Raw genomic sequence first — 13,029 nt, 5'->3', positions numbered from 1 at the left:
GTTAAAAACAGATCAGCATTATGGATGAGACATCGAACGGACCTTTGTGTAGAACTGTCCATTGTATGTATCTTTGCAGTAGAGCTCAAGTCCCAAGGCATGATCTAAAATATCCACACCATCCAAGGACCACCTTCCCCCATCAGATGACATCATCCCGCCTCGTTCAGTCTAACACCTGGCGAACGGGGAAGATGGCATCACCTCTGGTCTTCAGTCGAATAAGAAAACAGATGCCATGCTGAGTACTCTACTCCACTCCAGCTGTCTCAGAAGAAATTTGACCTAGTCTCTCTTAAGGAGAAATCAAGCAATAACTTTGGAGAGGTTTTTTTTTTCTAATGCAATAGAAAGATGCTTAAACATGGCGTTGGTCTGGTTCACACAAAGCAGACTCTCTGTACTTCTCAGTGACATCTTTAGAAAGACCAGCCAAGCCTTGTTACAATCTTATATATCAACTCTCATTATAATATCTTATAATAGTGACAGCCAGGATGTACTCATCAGTAGAAACCAATGCAGGTAGTAGATTCAGTAAAATAAAACGTGCCCCTAACATTCTATAAAAACTCAGTTTTTTTCCATGCAAGCTACACAAACCCAGGCAGCTGGACAGGGGTGGTTTCCTGGCACACCGCTGAGATCGTGATATCCCTGTCCGACTACCACAGTGATCTCCTTCCCAAAAAATATCTGAGAAACTGGGAAAGATCCTGCCTTCCTAAGGCAATTGATCCATCTTTATGATCCATCTTTACGCATCTTTATGTTCAATATGCATTTTGCCTCCCTCTGAGAAGTCCTTGCGCAAAACAGCTCTCCACAAAGACCCTTGCATGCCATTTCAAACATGTCAAGCTCAATCAATGAGTTATATTTACATACTATGGAACAGGGGGGTAGGCAACCCTGATCCTGGAGTGTCAGTATCCAGCAGGGTTCCCATCCTACCTGATGAATTACTATCTGCCTGAGATCAGGTTTGGTTCATAAGAGAGCAGGTAGGATGGAAAACCCGCTGAATACTGGAACTCCAGGATCAGAGTTGCCTACCTTATTTCCACCTTTTTATAAAAAAACAATGCTGCATTCAACTAAACAAAATAGTCATAACTTATGCAAAACACTTCAGCATCATGTAATGAGAATAATCAAGTGGTATATACTATATACCCTATGTGAAATCATAACTGTGGATATAAGAATCAGTTCAGATACTCTGTAGAGGGTACCAGGCGTCTGTCTCAAGATCCACATGTCATCTATATTCCGCAAGGTGACAATGTGCACTTCCTGACACATCGTGTGAAACTCTCCACTGTTAACTCAGGAATCCCACTTGCTGTCTTCCCAGCTCAGCAGTGTCCAAAGATTGCTAGGATAGACTCCACCAGCAGAACCTCCCTATTATACCATTAACATGAACATCCATTTTTAGCTTTGCTGAATGTTGATTATGGGTCAGAGAGCAGTTTCACTGCACAACAAATGTAGAAACATCTAATCTAGAAAAGCCACCTTCTTTGGGCACAATAAGCCCCGCCTCTCTGTGCAGGTTACGCCATAAACCCTGTTTTTCCCTAAAACGTTATGATCTGATCGTAATTCCCGAAGGATGGGCAGGCAGGTTGTGTTGGGATAAAGCTTAATTCACAATATAAACACTGTGCATCCATAAATCAGTTTTGGATGGATGTGACCCTTTTCCTGCCCTCCTCGACCCCTTCCCCCCCCCCCCCCCCCCCCCAGCTCCATCTCCACTCATCTGGTATGTGCAGTGGGGACTGTTTTTAAGTATTCTGGCTGGGGGTGGGGGGGGGTGTCTGAGCTTAGTCTCGCATGGCTGCCTTTAGAAAACTGAAGACGCTGGAGAGGGTCCCTCTGCCACAAAAGCCAGGACTCCTGATGAATCTCTGTCTCCAGTCCTGGGGCGACCCGCCAAACACACGAGGCTAAATCGGGGAATGAGGTCCAAGAGCACCGAACACGTGTGCGGGTGTTTGGTTCTCGGCAAGCTGCTTTCAGTCGGTTATAATTAGATCCCCCTGGTACCCTGTCTGTGGACTACACCAGCCCAGGACAGCTCTACCAGAACCAGCGACTCAGAGGTGATCCAGCTGGCCGGTCTGAGGAACCCGGGGCGGATGCGGGTTGCCCCCACGGATTCTCTAGCCAACGTTGGCCCTTGAGCCAGGCAGACACGAAGGAAACAGCCGGTTGCTCCACCGGGACACGTTTGGGGTGACAGGTGCGGCAGACAGATCCCTCGGTGATGTCACCGTACTTGTGGCCGTGCAGAGAAAAAAACGTGGGGCAGAACCTGAAGCAAGAAGCATCGCATCAGCTGACACACAGAAAAACCTTCTCGATATAGAATCTGTGAAAAAGTGCATTTTTCCACCCTTATTCGCAGCTTGCTGTGCCTTCGCTTCACGCCGGTGGTCCTTAAAGCCATCCTTTAACCTTTTCGTGTACGATTCACCAAATGATGCCTTCCAGGTACAACGCGCTAGGATTAAAGGTTAGCTTACTCCGGCCTTTCAGCCCAGGGGTCCCCGTGCATTTAAGTAACTTTCAGCTTTTGCGCAAATCCTTTTTGGGTGTTTCTGAATGAGTCGTCATGTCTGGAAGGAGGTCTGAATCATCACCGGAGAGGAGAGGGGATTTCCGGGATGAAATGCTGGTTTTTGTCTCCTGGGGTATTCGCGCCTGATTCCACCACCAGTGACACGGCAAACACTCAACTGCCACCGTACAGCAGCTTGTCAATGACCTGAGAACTTTCTGGAAACTCGTGCAGATCTTATCCTCCTACATGTTCTTGTGACATTAACAATTATTTGCAAACATTGACCTCATCTCCGAATAAAAATAAGCTCAGTTATTTGCTCGGCAAAACATCTACAAGCAAAACCAAAGTGTCTTATTGAAATTCACCATGTTCATGCTACGGTAACCGGCATCCCATCCAGCATGTCTCCTGCCTCATGTCCACTGCTTTCAGGGATATAGGTCCGCGCTCACAATGACCCTGTGTGAGATAATTAAGCAGTTACAGAAAATGGATAGATGAGTGGGTGGATGAGATAATATATGACAATCATGTATGAACACTATACGTACAAAAACAGCAGGCAATATTAGAAAAACAATGGACACTAAATTATATACTTTGGAAACAGCAAGTTAAATTAGACCTAAACTGAGCCCACTTTAAAATGACAGTATTTAACCCCCAATGAAATTGATAGCAATTCACAGTATCCATGTATTAGTAAGAAGCTCTATTAATCAATACAGTACATTTCACTGAAGAAAAAAAGCTCGTTCAGATTTAATGGGCTCATTGTCTTAAGAAGGGCTTCATCTCTCAGAGTGAACATCACAGCATCAATAATGCACAGCTCCTTCGAGACAAATGGGGTGACCATTAATACTAATGCACAGCTTTAGAGAGCCCTCACAGAGCCTCAGTGTGGTACTGGTCACGTGATCCACAAAGACAGCATCAGGCTTCCTCGATGTGCGATGGGCGGGTGATGCTCTGATCTAAGTGCACGTTTACTTCCCTTGATATTGTCCCATAGTGAGGCAGGCCACATCTCACATGTGACATGGTAAGACTGATTACTATTTGAACTGAAGCTAAAAAAACATTCATTTTAAAACGCCAGCAGATTGTATCCAAGCCGCAATGACATACGTGCAAAAGATCTGAATCCACCGAGAAGATTTTTCATCTACAGTGGCTGGAAGATAACTGTGCAAATTCAGAGTAAATGTAAACCACAAGAAGACCACAAGCAATGTTCCAGGCACCCAATAAAGCAGATTAACACAAGAATTACTATCTGGGGGGAGACCAGAGTCTTATTTCAGACTCTCCCATAACAGGGAGAGTAATCAAAACAAAATAAAAAGATATTTGTGGCCGACGGTCAATTCAACAAACTGAAAAACGTTGAATTTAACACCAAGGGTTGCACCCAAATTGCCTCTCTCTCCATCTCCAGCTTCATCCAACCAAACAGGACTGTCACCAAACTCACCATTGTGACTAAAACTTTACGTTCATACATAACTGCACAGCTTATGAAATACTAACAATAACAAAATAACAATGCCATTTCTGACCATGCATGGTGTCATCTCTACAGCAGATGATTAAAGGTTCAATAGCAGATTCCGTCATAGGATTTGCGCCTCCGTATTTATAACCATATCCATTGCCTCACGCTGTAGACCCTCTGTCCATTAACTGACAATTATGCATATAATTACTGCCAGAATAAGCAGACTGCACAGTAAAGCCTTCTGACTCCTATTTGTTAAAATTCATGAAGGCACCAAGCAACAGTTTAGCATGCTGACCAGACAGCGCAGCCGGCCCCCACGGCTGCCTAGCGTCTCTGGGAAGCCCTCACCATCAGGCAGGTGGGAGACCACAATGTGCTCCACCCCAGGAAAAGGAAAGAGCGAAGCCTTGACGGTCTACTGGAAATCAGTCACCTCATTCACCTCATAACACAAGCCTGAAGGCAGGGACAGCCGAGAGGGTGGAGCTGGGTTGTTTTTACCACACCAGACATCACATATGTTGCCAGCAATGACATATGTCATAGTACAAACATGCATCACTTGTCATAGTACAAACATGCTGACTCAATGCTTTATATAACACAACTATCCCAGGCATGCACAAAAAGAGCCATTTTATCAATGGTCTGTGTGTGCTTGTGTTTCGAAGAAGCAAGCTCATGCTTTCCAGATGTCATTACAATGCATTGCTCTGGCTGACAAAAATATCCTTTTGTACTGACATTCGCTGGCTAACTAAAAGCCACATCTGCTCCTCCCTAACTTAGTGTGTGCGCCCCCCTCGAATGACGGCCCTTCCCGCCACGCGCCCCCAAACGCCTTTGACCGCTCATTCTGATGAATCTGAACATTCTCAAGGACGGTCATGGCCGGACTCCCGATCCGTCACATCGGCTGTTTTCGTTTCCCTTCGCGCGAGCTGCAGTGCCGCTTGCCGAGCCGGTCGTGACCGGGGGGGCGGAGCTAAAACATACATGCGAGTGACAGGCGGCCAGCAGCCTCCATTCCCCTCATTCCTTGCCAGTCTCTTAGTCGTACCGCTCAGCATCATCAGCTACACGCCACTAATATAAGGTTAATTAATCCGGACTTTTTTTTTGGAAACGTTAAATCAAACCTCATAATAATTATAAGGGATCCAAATGTTAATATCAGTGACCTTCATTAAATCAAGAGCTTTAATGTATTTTATTCAAGGATTTTAAATGCTAATTACATGTTGTGTAAATCGTACGCGGTCAGGCTGCCGTCGTCCGCAGTCACGGATGAAGTGGATGAAGTGTGGAAATTAAGGGCACTAATTAAGGCTAACAAGGCAGCAAAATTGTGCTGACAGCCGGGTTCTCAGGAAATAACTTCAAGTTGAAATATGTTTGCTGACAGACCTGTCAGCGGTCCTTCTGGCCGCCCCGAAAACTACAGTGACCCTCGTGACGCTTATTGCTTCTCTTCAAGGACATTTATTTTTAACATTTGTTTTTATTATGCAAAGCTTCACTGTTTAAATTTTCACGTTAGACAGCCCGAAAAGCATGCACTGAAATCAACACTATTCAAATAACGGTTTACATAAATGTGTTTTTGTAAGGCCCATATTTAGAAGTATGTATAGACAATGACGATTCTCATTGGATGGACCTGTCATTGGCGCAATTAATCAACAATGCGAAAGGCTTTGCTTATACAGTAAGCGAAGGGTTACAAAGTTCACGGTTGAATAAGCTCCCGAGATCAATTGCATTCACAGACCGGGCAGCTTTCAATGAAAACAGGAAAGCACGAGTGGCGTGTTGCCATGACGACGAGCACAGCCTGCCAAGGTAACATCTTTGAACGTGCCGAGCTACCCAGACACCATCGGTCTAACCTCTTAAGCGGCAGAAAAAGGGCGGTCTCCGACGGGTGACAAAGGAAATCAGGAAAGCAAAGAGGTGCATTAAGATGTAGGAACGGGGAAAGGTACCATCACAGTCCGACAGTGGCAAACTGCAAAAAGAGTTTTAAAAAAACAGTTTATGTTTACATTTTTCAGCCAAGCACTCATACAGCAGTTGGCATGAAAGACATAAATGGAAAACTCAGATGCTGGATTCACCAGAAGATGAGACGATCCATTACTATGGTGAACTACATGTCTGTCTCCTGGTTTATATTTGGTAACCAACCAGCTACATTTACTCTGCTTGGCAACTGTTTTTATTGAAAGTGACTCATAATTTTTTATGCATTTGGACAATGTATACCTTTATGGACACTAAAACAGGTCCCCTTATTTGGGGTGACCACCTATTCCATATCAGGAGGGACACTATGAGCTACTTCAGCTTTTACAAACTCCTTAAAACTGAAAGGGTTCTGTGCTCTGCTAAAATGTTTGGTTAGTTCCTAGATTGAAAGACTCATCCAGCTGTTTCGCATTAACATTACTGACACATATGCATGATTATAGGAGACTGACCAATCAGCATACGGCAAGAACCCAGTGCTTAAGTGAAATCCTGGTCCTTTTAATTGAAATGGATGAAATGGTAGTTTACAAATCCTGTTGTAGCTCATAGTGTCCCTCCTGACATGGATTAGGTGGTCACCCTACCCTTACTGGATATGAACATACACCTATCCATTAGGGCTCCTCGTATTTAACTACCGTAATACCTGCTGTGGGCAGCATGGTGGCACTGTGTTTCACACTGTTGTCTCATCCATATGAGACCAGGATTCATATCTCTACTTGTGTGGAGTTACCATGTTCTCCCTTTGTCATTGTGGAGTTTCCTACGATGTTTCCCACCATAATCCAAAAACATGGTACGGTGACCTGGAGTCGCCAAACTGTATGTGGATGAATGATGTGAGTGTACCCTGTGACGGAATAGGCTCCTCGCCCCTGTGACCGTGACCCTGAATAGGACAAGCGGGTATAAAGAAATTGATGGATGGATGGTAACACCTGCATTCAGGATAATATATCATGCCCTCCCCCACAGAAATTACATTTTTGTCAGCAAGATTTAAAAAAATTTTTCAAGCTGACAGTACCTTCAAGCATTTGTAAAAATCCCTTAAAACATCTGTAAAAATCCCTTCAAACATCTGTAAAAATCCCTTCAAACATCTGTCCTAAATCCCAAAACTACACACCCAATGTCTTTAGGCATCAGACTTCACTTCAGGAATCATATTGCATGGAATTCAGTGGGACGTTGAAGTGGTGAGCGGGTGAATGAAGTATACATTTTTAAATGTCTTAAATCGATGCTGTAGATTTCCTCCACACAAGATTACTGACAACATGTCACCGTACGGTGCTGTAATTACACACTCTGTCGATACAGCTGTGCCGGGAATCAGGTTGCATGCTAACGGATGTCACACTCACAATTGCCGACAAGGTGGGAATTCGTTGTGTCACTGTGTCTCTTTAAGCTTTGGGTTGAAAACACCCCTGGGTGTTACAGGAGATGAAGGACGAGCGGAAGGGAAAGCACAGGTCCCCTCATTAGCCGTGTAAAGCATTAATCGTTCATAATATGTGACCAGGAAATTAAACAAACACAGTATCAGAAGGGTTTAAGATTGCTGAAGCAGCGGATTCCTGAGGTGACTGTATTTAAAGCATAGCAGGTTAGTGATATGTGCCCGTGAAGGTTGTTGGTTCTAATCCCACGGCCAGCACAGTGCTGATATCATCATTGTGCTGGTGAGCGAGGGTCTTAGCCCCAACTGCTCCAAAGACACTGTCTGATCCTCACTTGTACCTCACTTTGGCAGAAGTACCTGCTAAATAAACATGGTAACAGTATCTGATTTAAAACTGAGCAGCAGTGTGAGTAGTATGACATTTCCAGTATGACTGAAGCTGTGAATGAAGTGAATGTGTGAAGAAAACCACAACGGAATTGTAGTGAATTACATAATTGCACCTTTATGTGAATGGCAGCATTCGTCGGGCAAATTCTTTTGCACTTAATCCCCAAGGTAATATTTTTATCCAGAGTGACGGACAATTTTTAAAGCGGAATATTTAACTGGGGCGACTCGGGTCAAGAACTTCAACTGGCGTCGCTACAGCAAGACCTGTGGGCTATTGCAATAAGTCTTTAATGGCTAGGCCACCCACTGCAAATTGGCAAATATAATTACGCATCATTACTGCCTTCTGCTAGATGATGAAATGTTGTTAAGCTAAACACCGGGAAAGGACCAAAAGCACCCCACCCATAGCTCCCGGAATACACTTAGTTCCTGGATTTGCCCTAGTCATCACCCAAGAAATTAGTCCAACTTGTCCAATCTATGTTCTTCAAATATGATTCACACTAGATCCCATGGAACTTCATCGATGTCACTCTCAAGTCCCCCTGAAGTGGCCGCAGCAAGTGTCTGGCAGGAGCTAAATGAAGCCAGTAAGTCCTCACAAGAGTAGCTCCACATTATGCTGCCTTAACGCAAGGGAGGAGGAGGGGTTCCTGATGCCTACTGAGGAAAACGCAAATTCAAGCGTAACAGCAGATTCTGCAATGAAGTGGCCCTCAAGAAGCAAAGTGTCATTCCGCTCGAACATGCCTCAAGATTAACTACAGCACGGCACTTACTTTTATTTAAATGCACAGGTAAATATTTATTAATTTAGTTTGTGCTTTGTTTCTACTCCCTTGGGTGACATCCTGTAATGCAAACTCACATTCGCGCAAGTCTGGGCCGAATTTAGCCTAGCAGGGCATGTGGGTTCAAACGCTTGTGTCACACATCAAACGCAAGGTCAAACCTCTGTCCCCATCTCATTAATAATGCATATGAGCAACAACGCCTGGAAGTAGGTGGCTGCTGAAACAATTAATTATTGATTGGATAAACAATCTGGGACAATATCACGATGCTGTTTTAACCCAACGAGTGTGATCGGGAAATTATAGATCCCGGAAATGGTTCAAAAATGCGGGACCGTTCATCCAATTTATTAAATACCCTACATGACATACATGAAGCAAGGCATTTTCTGGTCTTAGTTGATATCTAAATATGTACACCTGTTTGCTATGTACTGAATACAGTATTATAGTCATGGACTTTTAGGCCCAGATACAGATGGGCTGTACTAAGAAAAGAGGTGTTAGAGTCGTACTGCTGGACTCGCCCTCCTGCCACACGCACGGATGTGAGGGCAATTTATTTCCCATCACCAGTGTGATATCAATATTTGCCAGCGCTCCCGTGCCGAGAATGTGGACCACTCAGAAATGAGCAAGGCGGATGTCCTTCTGTGACAGTCCCCTCCAGATTCTTTGCTGATGAAGGCTCAACCCCCCCCCCCCCCACCCACCCACCACCCGCTAAAAAGTGATAAGAGCTCCTGACTCAAAGCTAGGCTTAAACCAATAACAACAACATATTACCAGCAATTTTACCTCTTATTGATTGTCCCCACCTCTCTCATAAAAGGTGATTTTTTAATAGTCATTATTTGATGATGGTTGGTATATGAAGTGTTTAAGTCAGTATGGACTGTTTAGTTGCTCCAGTTGTGAAAAATGGAAGAAAAAAAAACATTTAAAAAATCAATTGCAATACTCATTTACAGCGGCAGTTACGTTACTACTATAACTTCAATTCCTGAAGGTCAGTGGTTTCAAAGATCGGTATTACTGAGTCATAAGTCTTCTCTGAAAAACAATATGATGTCATTGTATAGGAGAAGTCATTGATGTGACTATTTTACATTCTGGCTTATTTACAGGGTTTTCACAGGTTAAAAAAAAAAGTGAAATAAATGATAAAAATGACTCGGTGTTCATTTCGTTGCTTTCAATATAATATGAATTTCACTCAGAGGAAGTCCCCCACCACATACAAACAAACGCGCGCACCAGGCCCCTCCGTCACAACGCCACCTCCAAAACTGGTTTCCATAACAACCTCTGACTGAATTTTTATAAATCCTAAATATAGACAGTTCCCTTAGATTTAATTTTACCAATTTTGTTCCATTATTATTTCGATTCTTCCTCTGGGCATCTGCAGTACCCTCTTACATGAAGTTGCAATATTTATACTTCAATTTAACCAGGTGGATATTTTAGAAATATATTATGAAACATAACTATAAACGCTTCACTTTTTACAACACCTGTATTGTATTTGTATATAATACTTGCAAATTTAATGCGCTTTAAAAATATACTACGGGGGGAAAGAAACTTGTGAAGCTATTTTTAGCATCAATGTACCTATAGAATAACCAGAAAAGTCTGTTGGTAATGCATTCGCCTTTTAATTACAGGCCTATACCTTCGACTTGCAGTTATTCGCATCTCATCGTGTTTGCAGATGTAAACGAATCAAAGCCCATTTCTGCTTTGTTTCTTACTGAAACGCGAGCCGTTCACCGAAATAAATAGCGGAGAACTTTTCCGAGCGCTGGTGACGAGCGCAGTGAGCGCGCATCAGCCGCCCCCGGCTCTTACCCTAGCAGCTCGGGATGAGTAGGGGTCCTCAAAAAGATTCCAAATCACCGGCTGCCACTTTTTCCAGCGGCTGACGCTGCCGTCCGATGACACCATGTCCTCAATCCCAAGCCTTCTGCATATGTCTTCATCGTCCCCGTCCCCGTTGTCCACATTCATCTCAAAAACGTCAAGCGCCTCCTCGGCGTCTCTGTGCTGCCGGTAGGTCATCCAGCAGCAGGGCTCCACGTCGGTCTCATCGATACCCCAAAAAGACAGCTCTTCCTCGAATAGGGGACCGCAGACATCGGCCGGGCAGTGAAGTTTCCCGGTCCTGTAGTAGTTGAGGACATAGGCAAAAACTCCCGGGTGGCGGTCAAAGAAGTACTCGTTGTTTTTCGGGTTGTACTCAATGAAGCCCGGGACTTGTTGCAGCAGATCGAGCACGGACTCCGTGTCAGACTCGGAAGCCAGGAGAGCCAACCGTGTTCCCGGCAAGGTCCTCAGAGTGTTCCGGTATGTTTCGTGCCTGGTTCCCCCAACGTTGAGGATTATCCTCTCCTTGTCATCGATCTTGCCCATCGCTCTGGATAAGACATGACTTTACTGGAACAAAGTATTGAGCGCCTCAAAAGTAACAAAAAGCGCAGTGCCCTACTAGTTCAACGAGGTTAACAGAAGCGCCTGGGATAATGTTGAAGGAGATCCTTGAGAAGTCTGCTCTCTCCAGCCTTTTTTGGCTATAGCATCACTGTCGCGTGTGAGACATCATCTGCTTTCTCCTTGTGCGGGCGACTTCAGCCAGTGGCTCTTCGCGATCGTATAGGGCTGCTTTCATTTATAAAGACCGTTCCCTTTCGTCCCAGTCGGGCAGGTGAAGTCACACGAAATGACAGCTCTTCTCATCCATCTTCAGCGCTGTACCCCCGACGCTTCCAAGTTGCGCGCTCCAGCATCGCACTAGTCTAATTATCTCCCGTTACTTGGTGCTGCTTATTCTCAGGGAGATGGCGTGAAGGGGCACACCCTTTGTTTTCTCCGTTACTTAACCCAATGCGAGCCGCCCAGAAACGGATAAGACCTGGCGCACACCTCCCGCTTACACCTCAAGGCGAATCCAGACGTCCAGCTTATTTATTGATGTTTCATTGTATCGGCTGCTTCCTGTCAATAATTTAAAAAAAATGAATGTGTACACTTCTTGTGCATTTATGTCTTTGTCCGCGTTCTCAACAGGTCAAATGAGAGATTGAAATATCCACATTAAAATAAGTCCTCCGTAGCACGACCTTCAAATGAAAACATTTTTTTTTTTTTTTTTTTACAAATTAAGTGTTTTAAAATATCCATAGCATTATAGCCTGTTTTGATTTTGTATGTAAGGTGTTTTTGCTAGTGTTGCTTTATGGTTTTGACAGGCTATCTCAATAAAGCGACAGTCTTTACAGATTTATTTCTGAAACGAGCACGGCTTTTAACAAAAAGAGAAGCCAAGGACGGGGTGGCTGCGCGTTCACAGATGGACGGGGTGGCTGCGCGTTCACAGATCCCTTCACCTCGATTTGAATTGAGACACAAACACTCACAGGCTTCACGAGATATATAGTATTCCGTTTGCAAACACACTAAATGAGCTGCTCCATATATCGTTTTTGTATTATTTCGTGACATCATAGTCTGTAATTTGAGAAGCGCCAGTGAGCGCTGGATTTCCCCCACATGTCTTCATCACTTATTTCAGCATCGTATAATGAGTGTTTAACTGAAAGCCTTTTATTTATTCCCATGGTCTTACATCTTCTATACTTTTAAAAATAAACAGGGCGACATACAACGTTTTGATTGAAATGTGTATTATGTACATACATAACGAGACTCAACGGCAGTCGCACTTTTACATAGGCTATTTAAACACTTTGCCGTCATTTACCCAGCGAAGAGATCATAAATCAGGCTAATTCTTAAGTACAAATTCCCAGGTGTAGCAAAACCATAGACCGCTGTAATCAAACGGTCTAATTATCCCGTGATCACCGTATGTAAAGGGATGACTTATTTAGGGCACGGTGCTTTCGTTTATGCTACTATGGGGTTATAAAGTTACATTGGAAATAAAAAGTTAAACGTAGGATACCGCCTCTGGAACAATTGTAATTAAACATGCTAAAATTCGTCATTATGTGCTATATGCCACAAGCCAGACAGCACATTAGTCTGGCTGCTCAATCTTATAGCAATAAAATGACTTAAAATTTGGACATATGTGTCGGGAGAATCGCACAGCTACTAAAAACTGAGATTACAACCCGCAGCCACCGCAAGTATCTTTGCCAAATATTAATGTCGTGATTCATCACGTCGAAGGTGGCAGTTTGCGCCACCCGAAGCTTCGCGGGTCTCTCCTGGAACAGGTAGGTGTGGACCGCTGACGGCACACCACCACCACCACCACGGTGAGCCAGTTGTCAGCCCACCCCAGACACAC

At 44.1% G+C, this 13,029-nt stretch overlaps 1 protein-coding gene across 8 annotated transcripts in view; it reads right to left on the bottom strand.

Moving 5' to 3' along the window:
- kcnc2 (potassium voltage-gated channel, Shaw-related subfamily, member 2) overlaps window positions 1-11,996 on the bottom strand; it is a 56,790-nt gene extending 44,794 nt beyond the window's left edge. For all 8 annotated transcript variants that reach the window (XR_002841186.2, XR_011989631.1, XM_023836790.2 and 5 more), the window contains exon 1: window positions 10,566-11,996. Coding sequence is in view for 6 of the 8 variants with exons in the window: in XM_023836790.2 (XP_023692558.1) it covers window positions 10,566-11,126 (561 nt within the window). In the remaining 2 variants the exon portion in view is untranslated. The remainder of the gene's footprint in view (window positions 1-10,565) is intronic.
- Window positions 11,997-13,029: the final 1,033 nt, after the last annotated feature.

The sequence above is a fragment of the Paramormyrops kingsleyae genome, chromosome 1 (assembly GCF_048594095.1).
Source record: "Paramormyrops kingsleyae isolate MSU_618 chromosome 1, PKINGS_0.4, whole genome shotgun sequence".
In the NCBI taxonomy this organism is placed as follows: Eukaryota; Metazoa; Chordata; class Actinopteri; order Osteoglossiformes; family Mormyridae; genus Paramormyrops; species Paramormyrops kingsleyae.
This window is presented reverse-complemented; position numbering and strand designations above follow the sequence as displayed.